Raw genomic sequence first — 22,217 nt, 5'->3', positions numbered from 1 at the left:
TTGAGGGGGTAGACTATATATATATATATAGATATGTGTGTATATATATGAAATTCTCACTTAAGTGTTCTAAATTTTACCGAACATCACGGTAAAATTCACAACACTTGGGGGTAGATAAAAAATCAAAATAAGCCATTGAAGTGTTCGGATTTTTTCATACTCCAAGAAAAGATTCCTCACACTTGGGGGGTAGATAAGATATAAAAAAAAATCGAAATTTTTTTCACTCGTTTTAAACTTTGGTAAAAAAATGCGTACTCGCAGCACAGTTGCCGAGCGCAACTCAAAAGGTTGCGCTAGATAGCCGCACACAACTAAATCAGTTGCTCGCGGCTTCCATTATTGCGCGCGCCACCTAATAACGAACTGCGAGCCTTAATTTTACACTTGAAAGAAGTTGGTTACGATTTCTACTAACGATAAAACGAAGGTGTATCTCATTCTCGTATATATTCGGAAAACAAAAATTAAACTTTTATTTGAAACATTAAACATGGTTTAAGTGATTTTTCATTTACTCCTACAAATAGGATTAAAGAAAAACAAAACAAAAAAATTATAAATTGTTGTTGAACAAGAACTACGCGAGATCTGATTTCATAATACAAATACGTAAGCAATCTTTGATTCAGTCAAATAAACAACAAATTAAATAAGAGCTCTTTTTATTTTAAAATATAAAAGCATTGAAAAGTACATCATAGACCTAGATAATAATGATAAATAGATTTTTAATAGTGATTACACTTTATTCAAAATAAAATAAAATATCATTGTTATTATGTAACACACTAAGATTTTACTATATCCTCAATCGATATAGTTGAAGGAGGAGGAGTGTCCATAGCAGTATTCTCAGTGGCCTTGGAAGTTTCACCTTCTCCTTTTTTCCTTCAAAACCCACACATTGTTCTTCAACTTGGGAATGGGAGCCTTTTCTACCTTTTTCCCCTTTTCTTTGAGATTGAAGGAGCCTTTTTTCGAGGATTCGAGGATGGTTCTTTAATTTTAATGCCTTGTTGCACGGGTTTGGGAGCAACCTTAATTTTAGGTTCTCTTGAACGAGCCTTAGGAGATGACGAAAATTCTAACTTTCTCCTCACTCCTTTGTTTTGGCCACTAGTAGGAGTAGTAGTGGTCGATTGCACTAGAGGCTTAAGTGGATTGCGAGCCGAGGCGGCTTGGTTTTGTTGACGCACCTTGTTCAACTCTCCCTTGTCAGCTGCATTCCTCTAAGATTGTACTCGCAGCGGGATTTTGCACTACCCACTTTGGGAGATTACTCCATACTCGATCCAATGGGGAATCCTCTCAGCCTTAAAATTCACATCCGTGGGAGCATCACAATCTTGTGGAGGAATAAGTTGTTTCATCCCGTATTGTCTCATAACCCTGCAAGGAAATATGAAAATAGTACTAGAAAGACCCACGAGGCGAATATAGGGACAATTTGGACTATTCCCAATCATACTACTTAAGTTCTACCAAGGAATCACAAAGCGTATGTTAGGAACCCCGTGATGGAAAAAAGTCGTCCATTCCTCTTCATTCTTATGTTTGTAAAGGATGCGACGACCAGGGAACGATTTCACTCCATTAGCCTCAAGATTTTGTGGCTGATCGACGATTCACAAGCGCTCCTGATAAGTGTCAATTATGACACAGTTTAGGGTGGTTTTCTCCCTTAGTTTTAGGTTTATTTTGGTCTATATTGGTTATTTCTAGTCCTTTTAGTCTTATTTTAGTTAATAAAGTCTTAGTTTATGTTTTTAGGCCTTAGTTTGCAATAACGTGCATTATCCTCGGTTTCTTGCTTAGTTTTGCGTGTTTTCCTCCTTATTTTTGCCTTTCTTTGATCCTTTTTCTAGTGCTTGAAGTGTCTAAGTGTGTCCATGGGACAAGGAGAGGCCAAGATTCAAAGGATGAAGCTTTGAAGTGAAGAACAATGGAGAAGGAGAGGAGAAGCTAACAAGATTAAGTAGAGAGAGCGCGCACGGTGAAGGAGAGGGTGCGCAACCACATCAATTAAAAGCAAGAAAGTTTCTAGATTAGGATAAGATCACTTTTCTCAATCTACTTGAATGATTGCATGGAAAAGATTGTTTAAGCAGAGCTTCATGTTTTTTTGCACTCTTATTCTCATGCTTTAATTAGTGTCTTATTGGATGCGCGGAAGTGATCTTGATTAGGCCAAGACCTCATTCATTGATTGCTTGGACAACTGCATGGGAGTGAATTGTTTAGGTAGAATTTTGTATTCCATGGCATGTTCTTCATGATAATCATCATTGTCTATCTTTGTTTATCGTGATTGACACCCCCGTACCCCCTAGCATACTTCCTTTCCTTCGGTTTAATCCTCCATAGGCTCTCTTTCTTAGTTGTTTTAGTGTTTTTAATCAAAGAAAACCAAAATAAAATATATTCTCTACTGACTCTTGCATTAGTGATTTTGGTGTTTAAACTCGTGTACTTCCTTGTGGGTTCGACCCTTTTCTTGCCACTAACTAGTTTAGTGTAAGTTTAGGTTTATTAATTTCTAATTTGATTTAGGGTAGTGGACCAACAACCTACTTTTCCTCATCAGCTCCATGAGCCAAATCTAAAAAAATAAAAATAAATAAAAAAAAAACAGAGAGATTGTCAGATTGCGAATTTCCCTACATTGTGAATTTTACAATGAATCGTGCGTGCTTTCCGAGCGTAACTTTGAAACTTGCGCTCGGCATACCAGCACAACCTTTAGAGTTGCGCGCGCTGACGAGTACGTGAAAAAAAACGTACGTGTAATAGGAGTGGACTTCCGGTGAAACCGTTTTCGTTTGGATCTCCTCTAAGGTAATTCAAGCAAAGCAAAGTTTCTGCCAATGCTAGTGGAGCGGGTGAGTGACACCCCTCTATTTTCTCACAACGGTCACCAACCATGGTTAAGAATTGACTAAATTATTTTATTAAGTTTACCATTGAATAATTATAACTAATTAAAGTTTACCAAGGATAATAAGTTTTTTTGCAATTTACCACTAACAAAAATAAAAACTATAGTGTTATCAAAGAGAATTTCCCTAATTTATAAGGTTTATTTATCAATTATAATGACTATTCTTGCTAATAATAAGAAGCCTTGTTAAGTATTTTCATAGGTAAAAGCTGCTAAAAGCATCACACGAGCTGTAATTAATAAGAGATGAGCATAGATGTCGAAACTAATAAAATGAAAGATATAATAATCTCAAGCCTTAACTTAACAAGTTTATTATATGAATTTATTTGATTTTCTTAGCTTTTGAGCTACAATGATTTAATGATTTCAATGATATGTGATTATGGATCAGAGAAAATACAAGTTTATTACTTTTATAAACAAATTTAGTTTATTAAATGACAAAACTGTAAATAAATCAATAATTTTTTTGTAAATATGGGACCCACGGTTGCTAATATAATTACGAAAATGTTGACATATTTGTTGATTTATTTACGATTTTGCCACTTGATAAACGAATTTTGTTTATCAAAGTAATAAATTGGGGCTCTTTCGTGACTATGAACTCATATTATCAAAAACAAAAGGGAAATTATGAATGATACACTCCAAATTTTGACTTTCATCAATGATACACTACATTAAACTTTCATTATCACCGGTACACCTAAACTTTTCCCTAATTAACTACAGTAACCTTAACGTTAATTATGTTTAGTTGACAGCGTTTTTGGTCTGACTTGGCTTGACTAAAATGTCCCCCTACTCATTAACATTCCCTCCAAGCCCAACCAACAACATTAAAAAAAAATAAAAACCACCCCACCACTATCCAGCCACCTCATCCCCTTCCCCTGCCGGCAGCCCCTCTCCCCCATCTAACCCATCGCCCAGAACCGCCCACCCGTAGCAACCAAGCCCCACCATCGGACGACCCCTTTCCTTTCCCCTTACCCCCGCCGCTAACCACTAACCTCGATGCGAACCACCCCTCGACAACCTTCTCCTTCCTTCCCCCACCTGAAACAACAATAGACAAGAAAAGAACTGACTTCTATTTCTTCAAAAAAAAAAAAAAAAAAAAACATCATCTTCTATATTGTTAGTTCTACCATACTGACTTTTGGCACAATTTACATTATCCGTTTTGATCATATTACTTTAACTAATACGAATTTTAATCATATTGATTAATCACCACATTTTGAACTAGTTGGTCAGCAATTTGTTTCAACTTAACCATAAATCACAAACTGACCCATGAAATAGAAAAAATTGGTTGAGCGAATTGAACTTTCTCCTCATTTGAAAGCAAACCTAGCTCAAATCCGAAATATGTTGAGTCTAATCCGATATTGGTTTTGGGTTGGGTTGCTGGTTGGGGGTGGTTGGAGATGGTGGAAGCGGTTGCAGTGGGGAATTGCAAAGCTAGAGGCGCTGCTCTAGGCAGTGACGGTGCTGTAATTAATTGAGGTTGATGCAGGGGATGCGTGACTGTTGCTGTTGTAGTTGTTGTGGTGGTGATTGGAGGTGGTTTGGGTGTGGGAATGCGTGGGAGTTGGAGCTGGTGATGCGGTGAGATGGCGAGCTGCTGGTTGTGTTTGGTGGATGGTGGTTGAAATGGTGGTGGCACTGTGGGGGCGTGAAGTGGTGCTGCGTGGGTAATTGAGAGGAGCAGGGGAGGTATATTGGTGTGAATGGTGGAACAGGGGATTAGCAGGGGAGGTGAGTTTCATCGGTGTGAATGGTGGCAATCAAACATAATTAACGTTTAGTTAACGTTAAGGTTACTGTAGTTAATTAGAGAAAAAATTAGGTGTACCGGTGATAATAAAAGTTTAATGAAGTGTATCATTAATAAAAGTCAAAACCTAAAGTGTATCGTTGATAATTTCCCAAAACAAAATAAATGTAAAAATTGTTTATCATCTTCGATTGTCATAACATAAAATCGAGAAATTGATATAAGTCCTACCACTCTAATCCTTTATCTAGGTAGGATCAAATACCCTAGCTACAAACAATAAGATCTTACCTAAGATCTAGATTAATGACAAGTTTTTGTATCATAAAATTGTAGGACCTTAGGATACAATTCGAGATTTTACCAAGTATATGCTCGCAATAAACAAGTTAAAATTGACCCGATTCCTATAGACCAAGTATCTATACTGTGACTATAAGAGCACTAACAAGCCTATATTTAAACTGAATGGAAATGTTGTCAAACATGCTAGCAGTTAACAGGTTAAAATATTTGATTTCATATATTAGAAAAACAAGATGATCTAAGTGAAATTATTGAATAATTTAAGATAAATCAAAACATTGCGAGTAATTTGGGACATGAAGAGTAATGAACTACAAGTAGATGTTAGTGTTCATTCTAAGAATATGCAGAAGTATTGTTCTAAAGAATTAAGGATGTGCAAAGTAGATTAAAAATTAAAAATTAATTTTATTAATAAAAACACTTTTCTGCGTGACTATTAGTTACTTCGTATATTCTTGACAAGGCAATTTGAAGCACAAGGGATAGTTTGCAATGAGAAGGATAGATCCTGTATTCTGACTGTCAAATAGGGAGTTTCTGCAGTCAATTTCTTGAGATCATACTCACATGAACGAGTACAACAGTTGGCTGGAGCTGCATCTACAACGGAGCACAGCCTAATTCCTAACCTATCTACATTAACCTCAAAACAAAAAAACCAGAAAGCGATGCACGCACACAAGTACAACACTATTTTGAAAGAATGAATTACTCTAGATGATAACAAAAAAACTTGTACAGAGCTCCAACATGCTTTGTACAATTTTACAATTCCAAATCGTATATACAATAATTAAAAAATTAATTAAAAGAAAAAAAAAAAAAGAAAAGAATGGACAAAATTAGTGGATAAACAAATGGCAATATCAGCAGCTGCAACCGAGTGTATAGTCAATACCAGAGCAATTCCTTCAATGCAAAGATACTGTGGCGTCACTTCTACTTCCAGATCATGTACAAAAAGATGTGATGCCTTTCTCTGGTCAAATAATCAGACCACACCATCCAACCAAATTGTTGGAGTTCCAAAACTGAACTGTGTTACCCTTTTTTTTCCACAAAGGAAAAGGGAAAAGAATCAAAGAATCAATGTAAATAAGATTTGGCAGTTAGCCACATCTGCAGAATCATTAACATGAAAGATTATCCATATGATTCTGATGGCAGGAGATCACGTTGCAGACGCTGATCTCGAATCTTCCGATTTACCGATTCGGCACATACAGTCAGGACATGGGAAACTGTATATAGAGTCATTTGGCCTTTTAAGCTCGAAACCCTTGGAATCACTATGTGATCGCATGTTTAGCATATGCCTCTTGAATGTTTTCCATCTGATTATGCCAACCCGGTAAAAATGCACTTTAGCTGATATTAACATCATAACTTTGCAAATACAATTCATTCCAGGACTAAGCTATAAAAATATTATTAAAACAAATGAAGAACAGAAAAGAGGTAAAACGTTACAATACAATCCACAACAAGCAAGCCCAAAGAGCCAATATAAATAGTTGTACAGACTACAAGCATGTTCACCAACACTTCTAAGCAAGTAAGCATCACCATGCTGATACAGTTCACACAACCCCCATTTACGGAGAGAGAGATGAATACCGTTGACAAATTTCTTCCAACGACTTGCCAGATTTAAACTTGTGAAAACATTATTCAAAGTTTGTTTTTATGCCACTTTCAAGGGATAGGAATACAGGTGTAATTGTTCCCCAATATCCCCCCACCCCCAATCCACCACTAGTTTTAGCAAAATACTCAAATTGACCCTATGTTTTTAAGATGAGATCAGGGAGTCGTATCCAAAAGAACCTTAAGGCAATCTAGCATTGTCAAAAATACTCATACCTTATCTTCTTTTGTTCTTTCTCCTCCTCCCTTCTCCTTATCATTACTAGACTATTTAAACTCTCTTTCAACTTGTGCTTTCTAAAAGTTCTATTTATATTTCCTTCTTTTTACATTTCTCTCTCTCTTGTTATATATGCTTCCTATTCTTCCATTCTTTCTCCTCCTTTCTCTTTATCACAATAAACTATTTAAACTCTCTTTATCAACTAGTACTTTTTAAAATTTTGATTTATATTTCCTCCTCTTCACATCTCTCTCTCTCAGTATACATACTCCTTATTCTTCCGTTCTTTCTTCTCCTTTCTCTTTATCATGACTAGACTGTTTAAACACTCTTTATCAACTTGTGCATTTAAAAGGTTATATTTAAATCTCTTTTTACATCTCTTTCTCTCGATAGTTTTTCTCCTTATCTTATCCTGTTCCAGAGGTATGAAAATACACAATTGATAGAAAAGAGGAAGGATCCAGGGGGAAGAGAAAAACCATTTTTATTTTTAACAACTTTAGCTTCCCTTTAGCAGTGAGTTTATTGGATAAGATTTTCCAATAATCCAAGGTTACTTCAAGTATTTGCAAAATCATAGGGTCAATTTAAATGTTACTCTAATTCTCTAAAGCCTCAAGGTTACCATGGATAAATCACCTAACGTTTATAAACCTGATGAGTCCAATCAAATCCAAACTATTTGGATTTTTAAAGAATTTTTCTTTAGATGAAACAATTATTTTTATTCTTTTTTCCTAAAACTAAACAATCAACAGCAAATCTAATAGCCAAGGGTTCCAGGGAGAAATATATATTAAGATCTTTGAAAGACTTAACTTCAAACGCTTTTATTTTTTAAGGTTTCTACGAACTACGACCCTTATAAGTAGAACAAAAGGAGCAAATATGCGCCCTAACCCCTAAGTCCTAACCTCCACACCTCCTTGAGCGTCTAATTTCCTCCATATTCTACCTTCAACTGAATCACAAAATTGGAATGTAAAAAGGGGGGAAAAAAAGTTTAAAAAAAAAAAAAAAAGTCAAGTATTTTACACGCATGATTTCTGATCTGTGTTTGTACTAGTTAGATAAGAATTAAGATAATCAAAGAACATTCAATGCAGATCCAAAAGCATCTGAATTGGCCCAAAATCCTTAAAACCTTCAAATAGGAAAACACACCAATCCACTTATAAGACATAAAGTAACTAATAGAACATAAAGACACCATAATTAAGAGACTGATACATACCCAATACTAGGATTATCAAAAATTTGTGCCAACTTTCGCTTATCCGGACGAATTGTCTTTGAATGCCCACCGTACAAGTATCTCCGATGCCCCATCAAAAAATGAGGGAAATTACCTCCTTGAGTGGTAACAAAAACTTCACTATGAAGGCAAACTGTATAGTCTATACCAGCCATCCTGGAAGAATAATTCTGGGAAGAGTAATAAAGGAGAGAAAAGGGGGGGACTAGGAGTAAGAAATTTTACCAGACAAAAAGCATATAATGCAAAGGATGCTAATATACAAACCTGATATGGTGCCAATTCCTCTGGAGATGCAAGCATCTCTTTAGTTTGCAAAAGAGGAAACATTTCAAATAATGGGGCCATATTTCTTTCAGCGTCATATATCTTTCCTGAAGCCAAATATATAGATGTATTTCTATCAAAGCCCATACCACGAAGCATCAAACCAACCTGATTCAAAAGGCAAACATAAATGTAAACTTTACATTGCAACGTATCTTCAGAAAGACTTAAATATACGGAGTAATATATGTCTTGAAATGTAAGTCACGGGAAAAGTTAAGGAAAAAAAAAAAAGTCCTATGTAAGTATGTAACACTTCAAGAGCAAATTTCTCGGAGCTCTAAAGACAAGATGTTCAAATATACATGACCAAGAGTTACATAAGAATGGGCTCTTCAAAAGTCCTATGACAATCATGGCTGAGCAGACGACAATTATACTAATACTCGTGTCTTTTTCAAGGGTTAAAGCAATACATGAATAAAGCCCGCATCCAAATTCTTAGTTGAGCTGTTAATACTTGTACTAATTCTTGAAATTTATCCAATTCTAATACTCCTTCCAAGTTTGTATAGGAGAAAATAAGGTAGAAGTCCCCCATATGAATATGATGAAGATTTTGGCTTGGACTGTTATCGTAATAGAATTCCAACCAATACTCACAGCCAAAGGACCCTTACAATAGTTTACCCTCCCAAGATTACCAGTTTAGGTCTCAACAAGGAACAAATAAAGTAAGATTGCTATACTTTAATGTCCCTTTTATTGAATGCTTTTCATAGGCTCTTTGAGATCTTAAGTTCATTGAAAATCCAATTTGCCTTTAATATAGCTGTTGGTGCATAAAAAACCCCCATAGGTTTTCTAATATATTTGCATTTATCCAGTGTTGCAGAAATACAAACAGCTGAAAATATCTAGGATAAGCATAAGCCTTCTAAGCATCAGTTTTGCTTATCCTTATTCCTGAAATTCTTTTACTACTGCATGCCTAGTCAATTAGTCAATAGCTTGATATCTTTTACCCAGTACTTCTGTAATTCGAGGTGATTCATTCAAAACCCCAAACAATTCATATTTAAATATTTTCACAGGGTACCTCCAAAAAGATTTACATACTAAATGAGGTTAGGTTAGCCCTTAGAAGCTTAGCAATAAAAACCGATTCCCTCATGTTTTTAATGTAACTAACCAAGTATCCTTGTAATTTGTAAACCTTACTCCCCTGGGAAAAAAATTATACAGATTGTGAAAGCAAGTGTTGTGGATTGTGACCAATACTTTAAATGAATCGACTCCAAACAGCATAGTTACTTCATAAAATAATTAAGAATACAAAACTTGTTAGATTTCCTAAATAAATGGAAACCAAAAGTAAAATGCAAAAATATAGGTCCACCAATGGGAATTTCCCAAAAATAAATGAACAGTCCAGTTAATATTCCTATTGCCTTTCCCAAATGCATGATTTTTTTCTACATATTATTTCCACATTAGATGCTAAATGTCAGTGATCATAGCAGACAGGGCATCAGATCAGAGCTTCAGACTACAGTAGGTTAATGTTTAGAGTAAGGGTCTACCAGAAACATCCTCTCAGTGATAGCAAGGGCAAGGTCTGCATATTTGAAATTTTGAATATCAGCCTCCTTTCACATGCAAGAGCATTATGTGCACACGGATATGTGTTATGGTAAGAAGTGCATAGTACAGAGTATACAGCACCCTGAAAAGATATTATGAAGCAATAACAAAACTCTTGCAAATCTTACCAAACAATCTATAATTGCCAGTTTCTGCAACATAAATTATCATGCTGCTCTTGAAATTCAGAATGGGATTCCATAACACACACACAAACAAACAAACATGCAAAGAAACAAACCAACATGCAAAGAAACAAACAAAACCCTACTTAGCTGTAAAACTAGATTGCTATAGAGAGCAACAAAACAGAACAAGGTATTCACCAAACATTTTTGTCTAATTATGAAATGGTTTTACAGCTTCGTACACATCCTAAAATGAGTTGCATGAGGGAAAAAAAATGGAAGGGGAGGGGGTTAATAAACCACATAATAACCAAGTTAAACCACCTAGAAGCCTCAAATCGACAAGTTCTTACCTCCAAAGGTGTAAGTGGACACTTTCCATTAATTCTGATGGCACCAGGACGAATGATCCTACCAGGCTTAGTAAATTTGCCTCTCCAACCTCTTTCTCTTGCTGCCTCCATATCAAATCTTTCTTGCCTACCACCATCAAATATACAACAAGAAAACGCAACCATATCCTGTAATAAAACCAGAAAAAGAAAAGAAATCAACTTCAGTGAATATCATAAAGTATGTCCCCTCCAGCACCCAGAAGCAGCAAAATCTGAACTCTCAAACAATATGACAGCAAGATAACCCAATCTAACCTCTTCAAATCGAAGATGCACGGATACGTATTTGCCACCACTACTTGCACTACGCTCTTTCATTCTTGCAACCAGCGTTTCCCCCAAGGTTAAGATTGGGCTTGAGAACCTCAAAGCTTCATAATTAGCCAAGCACCTAAGCCGTTGAACAGCTGGAGGAGCGTCAAATGACAATCGATTTGCAAATGGAGAGATCCTTATAACCCTAAGTTGTACATGACGGAGCATTAATAAACAAAGGAAAACAACAAAGTGATGACAACTGGTTCTCCACCAAAAGGATCAGCATGGTAAAGTCCTTTGTGGGGGAAAGATATTTCTTTATATAACTCAGACCAGAATTATTTTAGGCAAGGACTTGGGAAATAAAATAACTAATAGTTACAACTTTCATCCACTTTCACCATAAAAACTTTTGAAAAGGGGGAACGAAAAAAAATGAGAAGAAGACTTCCCTCCATGAAAAAATTAGAGGAAATTGGATGGAAAAAAAATAATCAAGGAACACAAAACAAGAAAAAAACACGACAAACAGATATAATAGTCACAATTTCTACAGTGGACCATAAAGTAGAACATAAATCAAGTCCTTCCAAAAACTTAATCCAAGTAAAATTACTGGCAAGACGTCTACAGAAGTCGGATAATTAAGTTACTAGAATCACTTAAATTCAATAGTATTACCACTCAGGGTATAGGTGAGATGATTAGTAAAAAAAGCAGATGAAAAAAAAAAAGCGTACAATAGTGGATTTAGAAAATGTCACAACCTTTAAAGCAATTGGATACATAAAGCTGATTGGTAATGAATGGTCAGGATATCAAATACCGTGCAATACAATAGGAAGGATTTTCAAAGGGCAGTACAAATGTACAGCTTGTTTGATGTCTCACCAACTTACTGCGGAAAAATAATGAAATAGAACTGTGAGCTTGAACAAGATATCAACTGCTATAAAATGGCTCTTTCCTTATGAGCTGTGAACTTTGTATTCTTATTATTTTTCCCCTGGAGAACACCACGTCTCCCTCATTGAATATCATATGGAAAAAATTAGGAAAATAGTAGCTACAGGGACTATTCTTGGAAGGTCTTTATCAGATACACAAATTCGGAATCATTTTTTCAGATCTTATTAGGAGGATTGCTGGTAGTATATCTCGTCAACTTAAATTATTAAGAGTAGTCCCGATCATTTTTGATCTTCTTGTAATAACCCCACCTATGGGTAATCTCAACATAACCCCAACTATGTACAGTGTCATCCCCAAATAATAGCAAATAACTCAAAATCAAAAACTCAAAAAAGCATGAAAATTTTAATTTGATTTTTATTTTTTTCCTCCCTTGTCTCTCCTCTCTCTCCCTTAGCAATCCTTCACAGCCACTCCAGCAACCCTAGAATCCTCTTCCAGATACTTATTTTCTCCCGTTACATCACTTGCACCAAGACCTACAATTGCATCCACCCTGCCCTCATCATTAAGTAACAATTTAATCAGATAGACAGGAACACCTCTGATATATATATATTGATCTATCACGTGCTTTGGACCAAACTTAACCTCCATCAATGCATCTAATCCCACTTTATCCTCGACCACATCAAACAGCCCATCAGCAAAGCAAGGAAATTACTAATAGGCATCAAAGAAGAGTTCATCCGTTAAATACTTCCATGGCATTCCATTAATATTGTAGTTCCCAACTTAGCAGTTAGTATATTACAATGCAGCATAATAACAATGAATCAAGCCCACCTAAAAAACCTTACAAGGCAGTTTAAAAAAGAGAAGCATCTTGGTGGAATGACAATAACCAATCACAACTTGACATGTGTAAGTCAATATATTTTATTGGATTATTTAGGGAAGAAACAAAACATAGTTAGGATTTTTTAGGTAACACTAGAGTAGAACTAATAAGAGAAGACTGGCAATAGTTAGGGACTTCTCTTATCAGGTTTTTGTTTATTATAAATATACTAGAAGGACACCATAAGAGATATTAAAATAAAGATGCATGTCCTGAAGCTTCTATGAGACATTGTAGCTAAGAAACCAAGCTACACATCTACATATCTCTACTTTAAAATAAAAATAAACACTTCTAGACTTCTAGATCCCTTCACGTCCTCCTCCTCTCATCCCTCCCTTCTAGAGCAATGGAAGTGCAACGAAAAGGAAACATATGTACCCAAGACCATAGTCTAGAGCAATGAGATCAGCAGCACAGCCCGTGCCAACACAGTCCTTCATAAATAATATATTACTGATGAAAATTCCCACGTCATGACGGGGGGGTGGGGGGGGGGGGTATACTTCCTCCATCAGTTAAATAAAAACATAAGGAGTAGTACATAACCACTTAGATGATTCAAAATAGCCAGATATTAATGAAACAATAGCAGTACATTTAATATATGACAGAGTTCCCTCCAGCTTTTATTCAAATTTTAACATAGTAGGAAAACAGAACTTAGTCTATTTTACATAATAAAATAAATAAATAAATAAAGTGAAGCAAAAAATTGGGAAGCATAACTTATATGGATTGAAAGAGGGAAAGGGTTTTTCACTCACTTCTCTTCAAGCAATTTTGGGTGGACATTGTCCTTGTAGTATTGAATAGTAGACCATGCTTTTATTCTGAAATTGTAAACATTGCTCATATTGTGATCATAACGAGCCATCAGGTAATCAGGAATCATATTGACCACACGTACGTGATTTTGCAACATACTCATGAAATACTCTTCATCGTATATGTCATTGAACTTACTGCAGAGCATGGAGCAAAATTAGTTACAAAAAAAATAAAAGCTCCGAGTCAATTCACAAGATTCCAAATTATCAAATGCTTCACCCATTCTATTTATTATCAGCACATAAATGGTGGTCAAACTCCGCAAACTTTGACCATATTCTTTTACTCATGCAATGAAAAATAGCTTAACACCTGTGATCTCGTTAGATACGTTTTAAGGTGCATCTTGTAAACATCAAATTTACATGATTTTCTGAAAGTTCTTGACACTTTCCGTTTTCATCCGTTTCTAAAAAGTCTAAAAAGTTTCACTTTATTCCTTTTTTAGCAAATTCCTTTTACTAGTTTACCCCTCTTACCCCACAAAATTTACACTTTTCTACTCACTCTCCCTTACTTAATCCAATTATTTTTTCTTACACCTACCCACCTTTTTACACACTTGCTTAGTTTATTCGCAATTTCTTACATCCACTCACCACATCAACAAAGGCAGTGACATGTAATTATGATATTAATGGTGAAAGGTTTGCCCTGGAGACCATGAAAAGAAAAAGTTGCAGTAATAAATGAATGGAAGTACCAAAAAGGAATTTTACTACCTATTAGAAAAAGCAAAAAAAAAAAAAAAAAAAAAAAAAAAAAAAAAAAAAAAAAAGACATTTAACTAAAAGACCACTTAAGTATATTCACTGGAATTAGAACTTAGGAGATCTTTTACATTTTACAGAAATCCATTTTATGGAACTAAACTCTAAAAATTAGTACACTAAAATATGAATTACATTGAATCACAACAGTAATTAATCCACAACACACCTAGGATCCCTCCAGATGCTATGATAATGAAAATTTGGAATAACAAGTGTGGCGTTGAGATAGCCTGCCACAGCAACTGCATTGCATATCTGGCAATCATGACAACCAAAGAACAAAACAAGGATTAAACTCAGAAGATAATTCTAAAAACGAAATTGACAGTAGAAAGTGGATAATGAACTATCGATGCAATGAACAGACCGATGCTCTCTGCTGATTCAAGCCACCATTTGCCTCAACATAAATGTAACCATTTGAATCAGCCAAGCCTATTATAAATACAAGTGTTTCAGATTAGATATTTTCAGAAATGAACAAAATTATGTAACAACAAATCATTTACAAGAACAGATACATCCTATGAAACTGCATCAGCCAAGCTAGAACAGAATTATAAACACAGGAATATATTGATTGGCAAGCATCATAGCAGGAGCGTAAGGTTAAGATAACCTACAGAAAAACAAAAAAAAAACAAAAACAAAAAAAAAAAGGAAAGAAAGAATACAAGTAAATCAAGTATCATTGTCTTAATTTGAATGTTTCTATTCTGGTTAGTTTTGTGTCATCGGCAGCTTCTTATGTATCAATTTGCGTCATAATTAATTTGATCATAATCTTCCTACTCTAGTTCTAATGTGAGCCCTGTTGGACTCTCTCAACGAAACACTTGAAATATTGACTTATTATAAGTTTTTCCATTAAAGGATTCAGGAAAAACTAAAAAAAACAACCTATTTGCAACTGTAGGGAAAAGGACATTAAATTGACTCACAATCACTGTAGAAGCATAACAATATGCAAGGTAACAGATCTATCATTAGAAAATCCTGATAGTGATCGACTAAAGAAAACTCCAAAAAAAATTGGGCCTATTGCTGAAGTAAAGCCACAAAGGGCATTGGTCTCAGTAAGCTTTCATGTGTATGTTATGGTAATATGATAGAGAAAGCCTCCTTCCTTCATGAAGTACAAAGCATTCAAATTTCAAAATACCACTGACTCATGCCAATAGGAATCTCCTAATTTTTTGTCAATCTGAAAAAGTGGAGTTTTGTAGCCATGCTCAGTTTTTGATTTCATTGCCTAATTCTTGTATACCTTTCCTCTGTAAATGTCAATGTCTTATTTCATTATTAAAGAAACTTTTTTTTCCTAAGCAATTATTTACAGAACCAATGCCTACCCCTTTGGAACAGTATATTGCTAATCACTCTAAGTTCACAGCGCCTCATATGCCAGAAGCTTAGATCACTGTCTGCTAGTACTTAATGAAGTACACAATTTTCTTGAGCAGTCTCTTCCAGCAAACATCTTAGGAATGCATATTATTTATAATGTTACCCCAATACTTATCGATTGATCTAATTAATACTTTTACTTTAGTCACTTATTTCTTAAAAATCCCAGTAATTTAATTTCCAAGCCATGTAACTCAAAAGAATTAGCAATTTCAAATGAACAGCAGCTGCTGAAAATAACTCATAAACTGAGAGCGAGCAAGATAATCTTAGATCACAATACATGCCAATATGCTAATAATTTTATACAGTCAGTGCCTTTCTCATTACTATGAAGCCATTAGGAGCGTAAGTACATATACATCAAGCACAACATATTTAACAAACAAAATCTAAGTTCAGCGACAGGTATTCTCATACCTCCTGGAGTAGACTTGTTTACACATGGTCTCCACTCACCACCCTTGTAGGAATTTTTCCAAATAGTTGATATCTACAAGAAAACAAATACCTTAAGTCAACACTGAAACCCATATCTAATCCTATGACCAATTAGCAACAAATACAGACATATGACTGCAAATGCAAATTAACCTTCAGAGGCCAGGATGTTTGCAGCCTATTTAAGAAAAGAGTTTTTTTTTTTTTTTAAAAAAAAAAAAAAAAAAAAAAAAGAAGATAATAATAAAGAACAACCATAAAAGAAGATGTGTCGTCTAAATCAAAGTGCATAGAGAGCATGGCAATCAGACTTGATATCATCAAAGACAAACCCAACAAAATCCCAAAGGATTGGTGTATAGTAATATTAGACGGAATATTCTACCCCACAAGCACTCACCATGTACATCTACCGTTGAAGTGTTAGATGCTCTTTCCCAACCAAAAATCCATAGAATTACAGCAAAAATAATAACCCAGTGAGGCAGTGACGGACATGAGCTTATAGCGTAAACAATGTCGTGTGAAGAATCACAGCTTGCATGACATGATTTACATAGGTCGTGTTGCCCTTTTACAGCCCATACTAGCCTTCAACCACCTTTGCAAACACCATTTAGGTCACTAGGTAAGGTCTTTTACAACTTGAAAACATAATTTTCCATTTCCTAGCATCAAAGTTCACCTAGAGAATTGAAGACCAACTGAAGGTCTTACATGTTATCTTGTTAGCTAACCCTAATAACATTATATACCGAAGTTTGATTCCCAAATCGAACTATGTTCTCCTCTACTTCCTCAAAGGATAGCTATTAAACTTCTTCAAGTCCCTGGGGATATACCATGAAATAGTACTTTGCAACCATGTAGAGATGCAAAAAGCCTATGAAATTGGCAACTAATGTTTTCAAATAGTGATAATGATCACAAAAAACCACCAGATGACCGTTTCGAAGATTCTCTACAAATCGGAGGACCTTTTTATTCAATTATTATTAACGGTAGTAGTCAATGGTCAGCACTCTGCCTCCTTTTATATATGCTTTTAGTTTTTTCTTTTGAGAATCAACAACCTCCATTCATGCTCAGTTGGGATTACAGCTTAATAAGGGGAAAAACTTTTATTCCAAAGGTTCTATGCAAAATAGGTAGTGAAGCCATAAACTGTAACGCAACATATGTGAGCTATGGTATAGAAAAAAGGGTCATGAATATTGATCTATATTTCCACAATTTTGTTAGTGGCACCATTAGAGAATAACTTCATTATGGGTCCTAGAGCTCTAGTAAGATTGGCCTCAACCTCGAGAAGGTGAGCATTAGATAAATTGCAATCACCTGCAGTTCATAGAAACCCAACAAAATATTCCAAAACCATTTTCTTCTTTTATTGCCAAGCTAACAGGTCTATAAGGTTCAATCATTTATCGGAAGGATTGTTTTGAATATAGGTCAAGAAATGGTTGATTATCACCAAAATTGTTAAGTTTCGGGTTGACCCAACATGTTGAAAGTGTCTTTTTACCATTGTTAGATATACATATAAACTCTATAACCTTTCAATATCAAATATTCTAACAGCAATAACTATAAGATATTATTGATTTATCAAGCTGATATAGATTAGTATTAATTCATTTTCATCACAGGTTTTGATAGTGTGCCTAACAAAAAATATGTCACTAAACTAAACCAAAAGGGCAGAGAAGATAAATTATATAAAGTAAAAAGCCTAACAGGAGGGAATAAAAAGAGGCAAAAAAAATTGAATATGCATTGAACTTGTATGCTTCAACCCAATGGGTCGATCTCAAGGAGGCTGATTTGACCCATTTTCTAGCAGATAGCTTTGAATTCCAGCAAGTTCTGGTTAGCAAATAATGTTCACAACCCATCGTGATTGAAACTGATTCAGGTCATTTCCATCCTAGGTCAGGCAAAATTATGAAAAGTCTAACTGGGAAGAAAGGCAATGAGGATAAAGAATTGTTTGTATTGTTATCGATTCCATAGCACAAAATTTCCTTGGCTTTTTGGAAAGGGATGGAAATCACTCGCTTGGAATGGTTCTTACAAAAGTGAAAGATACATCTTGCTTGTTGTCTATGCTTATTGTTAGAATCAAACCTCCTATCAATGTCTTTGATGCATTCTAGGACTTTTCTTTAAGTTCTCTAGGATTTAGATGCTACTGTTATTTCTACTTTCAATCCAGAGTTTGTAGGAGAATATTGTAAATCCAAAAAGAAGCTCTTTAGGAGGCAATTGATTAATGAAATCCAAGCCTCCAACCCATTGTTACCTTTTGTGTGTGTTGTCATAGGTCTCTATATATATTGCGTTGCCACATGTTTTAAATTTCACAAAACAGATGAATTATCAACATACCCTTAGAAAGATAAAGTTCACTATCGGACCCACTTGGGCCCACCTCAACTTGCTTGGCCATCACAAGCCCTGTTTATGTCACCAACAAGCTAGAGCATCTATTAGACTTAACGCTCACTTGTGTTTCTTTGTGATCATAACTCACAAGCCCTTTATAATTCCAGCTTGCGCCCTTCTTGCTAGATAGACAAGAGTGCACCACATAGGCACATAGATCCGGTGTAAAATCACTCGGAATGGGCACTTATTATGCTATGTTGCCAGTATGTTTATATCGCTACAAGCTTTCACCAGCAACAGTAAACCTAGGTTTTTTATGACTTTGAGACAAAATAAAATAACGCAACTGGAGCTTTCAAAGATGAATAAATTCTGCACCAAACAGGCAACCACAGTAAAACCACACTGCTATTGCTATATATGCACAACCAGCAGGGTCTCAACTCCACTGAAAACTGTGACATGTCGAGGGGACACTCAACATCGGCGCATAGTAAATGGCAAAGCAATTCTCAAGAGAAACCACTAGGATAATGTGTCTCACTAAATCGAGAGTAATGATCCTAATTACCTTCAACTAGTTTCCAAATACTCGCAAAACTAATACATCCTAAAATCACATCTATCTCACCATAAGAAGCAAAAATTGGGACCAAATCTCCTTCTCTTTCTCTATTTCCCTAACTAATCACAAATCAGAGCTCCAATCATCAAAATAACAACCCACATTACAAAACCCATCCCAAAAATCCCCCTCCAACCCCACAAAAATCCCAATCAAAACCCGATAAAACCCGAATCGAAAAACAAGGCAACCCCACATCCAAATTACACAAACAAATCAATCCCGAAACAAAATTTCCATCAAACAAAAACAAAAACCAATCAAAATCTCAAAACAACAACAAACTAACCGCATCAGCAGTAGAATTATCAGCATCCATCTCCGGCCGAAGCTTGGAATATAACTGCGGACTCCGATAAACAGACCCAGGAGCAGGATGATGCGAAATAACAGGACCCACATCAAACGAAACAGTACCCATATAAAATAACATCCCAGAAATATAAATTAACGGCGCAAATAAAAAAATCCCTTGTCTCCTCAACAAAACTGATAAAACCAAGTAAGCCAAACGATGCGCCATTGTTCTGGGAGGTGGAGGTCCAGGTCGACCTTGCTTAGACCTTCCATGGCGGTACCTCGGCGACCTTACTGACGGAGATTGCGGCGGAGATGGCGTCGTATGACCGCTGCTTGGTAGTCTGTTGTAAGCTTGCATCTGTATCTGCATCTTCACACAAACAACAAACAGTTTCTCTCTCTAGAAGTTGTTTCTCTCTCTAAAATGTGAAATTGGTCTTCAATGGAGTGTAAAGTGAGTGTAGTTAAGCTGAGCTGAGCTTAGCTACATAATGGTGATGTGATGGGGGAATTTGAGTTGGGGTTTGAATGAATTTTGGTGATTTGATGTGATGCGCACGCTAAGAGGAGGAGGAGGAAGAGGGAGGAGGAAGAAATGAATTGTGTTTTTTGTTTTTTGTTTTTTTAATACTTGTATTTTTTTTAAATTTTGATTTTTTTAGTGTATTTTTGGAGGAGAAGGAAGATAGTGGGGAAATTGGTGAGGAGCACGTGCAAAGGGTGAATTTTAATTTTTTTTATATTTTTTGGGTGGTGGTGTATTATGAAAGTGATGTTCAGCTGTTGTCTGTCTGTACCAAGATGGTAATGTTTTTTAGTGATCACCCCTACAGCTTTTTAATTTACACGATTAGTACGTGGCTCGGAAGTTGTACCATGTTACTACTTTGAAATGGAGAATTTCTCTATCTCTACTAGTTTAAGTTCTCTAGGACTCAAGTAAGAGCATTTCAGGACTTGTTTCGATTTACTGGAAACAACTAAAATGAACTAAACTGAACTAATTTGAGCTGAATTGAACTGAACTGAACTGAAATATTTGACAATGGATTAATCATTTTTAACTATGGATTAGTAATGATATTAATCCACTACTAATTATGAAAAATAAATTAAAGTTCAAAATTAATCCACTAATAGTTTTTCTTTTTTTTTAAAATTTTTTATTTTCATGTTAATTAATGCCTGTGAATTAATCTACTGTAATAGTTTGGCTGTTAAAAAATGAATAAAAACAAACCAAAAAAAAAACAAACGAAGAAAATATCCAAAAATAAAAAAATGAAAAAAAAAAGGAAACAAAGACCCAAAACTACGCACTTCCATTATAACCATTTGAACAATTATTATTATTTATTATTATTGTTGTTGTTGTTGTCGTCGTCGTTGTCGTTGTAATATATACTAAAAAGTATGAAATTTGGCTTTAATTATCATTAGCAATATCATTAGACATAAAGATAACCTTAAAAAGATCGACCCAAAGGCATGCCTAAACTAATTGTCATTAACAATATCATTAGCTAAATCATATAAACAAATAAATTAGCATAAGAACTGAACTGAACTGATTGGAGCTGAACTAAACTGAACTAAACTAAACTGAAATGAAATTAAGCTCAATAGAAAAGACCCTTAGTAAGAGAATTTTTCTACCTTAAAGTTCTTTGAGGTCTCAAGTAAGTGTGGGCCCCCCATGTGTACAGCACTACTTCCTCCGTTTCGTATTAATTGCTACACTTTCTTTTTACATTTATTTCATATTATTGCAACACTTTTATATTTGAAAATAACTCATCATTATTTTATGATTTCTCTTTCCCACTAACCCTACTTTCACAAATATTTTATTATTTCTCTTTCCTATCAACCCCACTTATACTACTTTTTTATTATTTCTCTCTCCTACCAACAATACTTTATATTATAAAAAAAATCTTCTTTTTGGCTCCACCCTATATATTTTCTTAAACTTTGTGAACACCCTAGAGTTACGATTAATACGAAACGGAGGGAGTACATAATTAAAAAGCAACTATAAAAAATAAAAAAAATGAAGGACAGATTTGTGGTGGGTCCCTGTCATTTTTTGTTTAACTTATTTGTGGTTTCCGCCAAATTATAGTTGATAGCGGGAGTTTTTTTTTTCCCATCAATTTATTGCATTATTATTTCCAAATTCTTATTCTTTTTTCCACTAAATAAAATAACGTGATTTAATTTAATTTGCCATTGAATTCCTTCCAATTGAATGTTTTGGTTTTTGTAAAACGAAGAAGGAAATTCAAATTTGGGTCTTCGATTTGTTGTGTTGATAATTTATTGTTCCACATCTGGAAGGTGAAACTGGTGAATTATTTCTGCCATAGCTAAAATTGAATGAAAATGCATTTTGTTGATGGATTAAGCGATGTTAGTGGTAGTCATAGTGCAGAGGTTCGTTAGTGTATTGTATTTGAAGAATTTTGCAGTTCTAATTTGTTAGGTTTATTGATTCATGATTGCGCCTGTTGTTGTGTAACTAGTCTAATTATTAGTGGAATTATGAGTAGTGATATTAGCATTAATTAGTATTGTTGTTGAATAGCAACTTGTATGCTTTGTTTGTTGAATTTTGCAGCTTTAATTTGTGGGTTTAGGGATGTAGTTATTTCTTGTTGTATGCTTTCTATTGTAGTATGAAATTGGTAATATATCATATGCTGTGCACTTCATAAGTATGGAGGTTGTTCTCAGTTCTAACCTTCAATGTGATATAATTGTGTAGCATGTAAAAC

At 35.0% G+C, this 22,217-nt stretch overlaps 1 protein-coding gene across 1 annotated transcript; it reads right to left on the bottom strand.

Annotated features, from left to right (window-relative positions):
* Window positions 1-5,553: 5,553 nt before the first annotated feature.
* Window positions 5,554-21,747, bottom strand: LOC110694416 (uncharacterized protein At1g04910-like). Its single transcript, XM_021871589.1, has 10 exons — window positions 19,430-21,747; window positions 16,107-16,179; window positions 14,647-14,714; window positions 14,446-14,534; window positions 13,443-13,640; window positions 10,860-11,064; window positions 10,563-10,730; window positions 8,438-8,605; window positions 8,150-8,340; window positions 5,554-6,376 (listed from the first exon to the last, which is right to left on the bottom strand). The coding sequence occupies exons 1-10, from the start codon at window positions 19,808-19,810 to the stop codon at window positions 6,214-6,216; spliced, it is 1,704 nt and encodes a 567-aa protein (XP_021727281.1). The 5' UTR covers window positions 19,811-21,747; the 3' UTR covers window positions 5,554-6,213.
* Between the last annotated feature and the right edge of the window lie 470 nt (window positions 21,748-22,217).

The sequence above is a fragment of the Chenopodium quinoa genome, unplaced genomic scaffold (assembly GCF_001683475.1).
Source record: "Chenopodium quinoa cultivar QQ74 unplaced genomic scaffold, ASM168347v1, whole genome shotgun sequence".
Classification (NCBI taxonomy): domain Eukaryota; kingdom Viridiplantae; phylum Streptophyta; class Magnoliopsida; order Caryophyllales; family Amaranthaceae; genus Chenopodium; species Chenopodium quinoa.
This window is presented reverse-complemented; position numbering and strand designations above follow the sequence as displayed.

Coding starts and splice junctions, on each gene's coding strand:
- LOC110694416 (XM_021871589.1), bottom strand. CDS start 19,810: ATGCAGATACAGATGCAAGCTTACAACAGACTACCAAGCAGCGGTCAT. Junction 14,715..16,106: donor AAACAAGTCTACTCCAGGAG/GTATGAGAATAC, acceptor TATTTATAATAG/GCTTGGCTGATTCAAATGGT. Junction 8,606..10,562: donor GTCCACTTACACCTTTGGAG/GTAAGAACTTGT, acceptor CTTTTGAATCAG/GTTGGTTTGATGCTTCGTGG.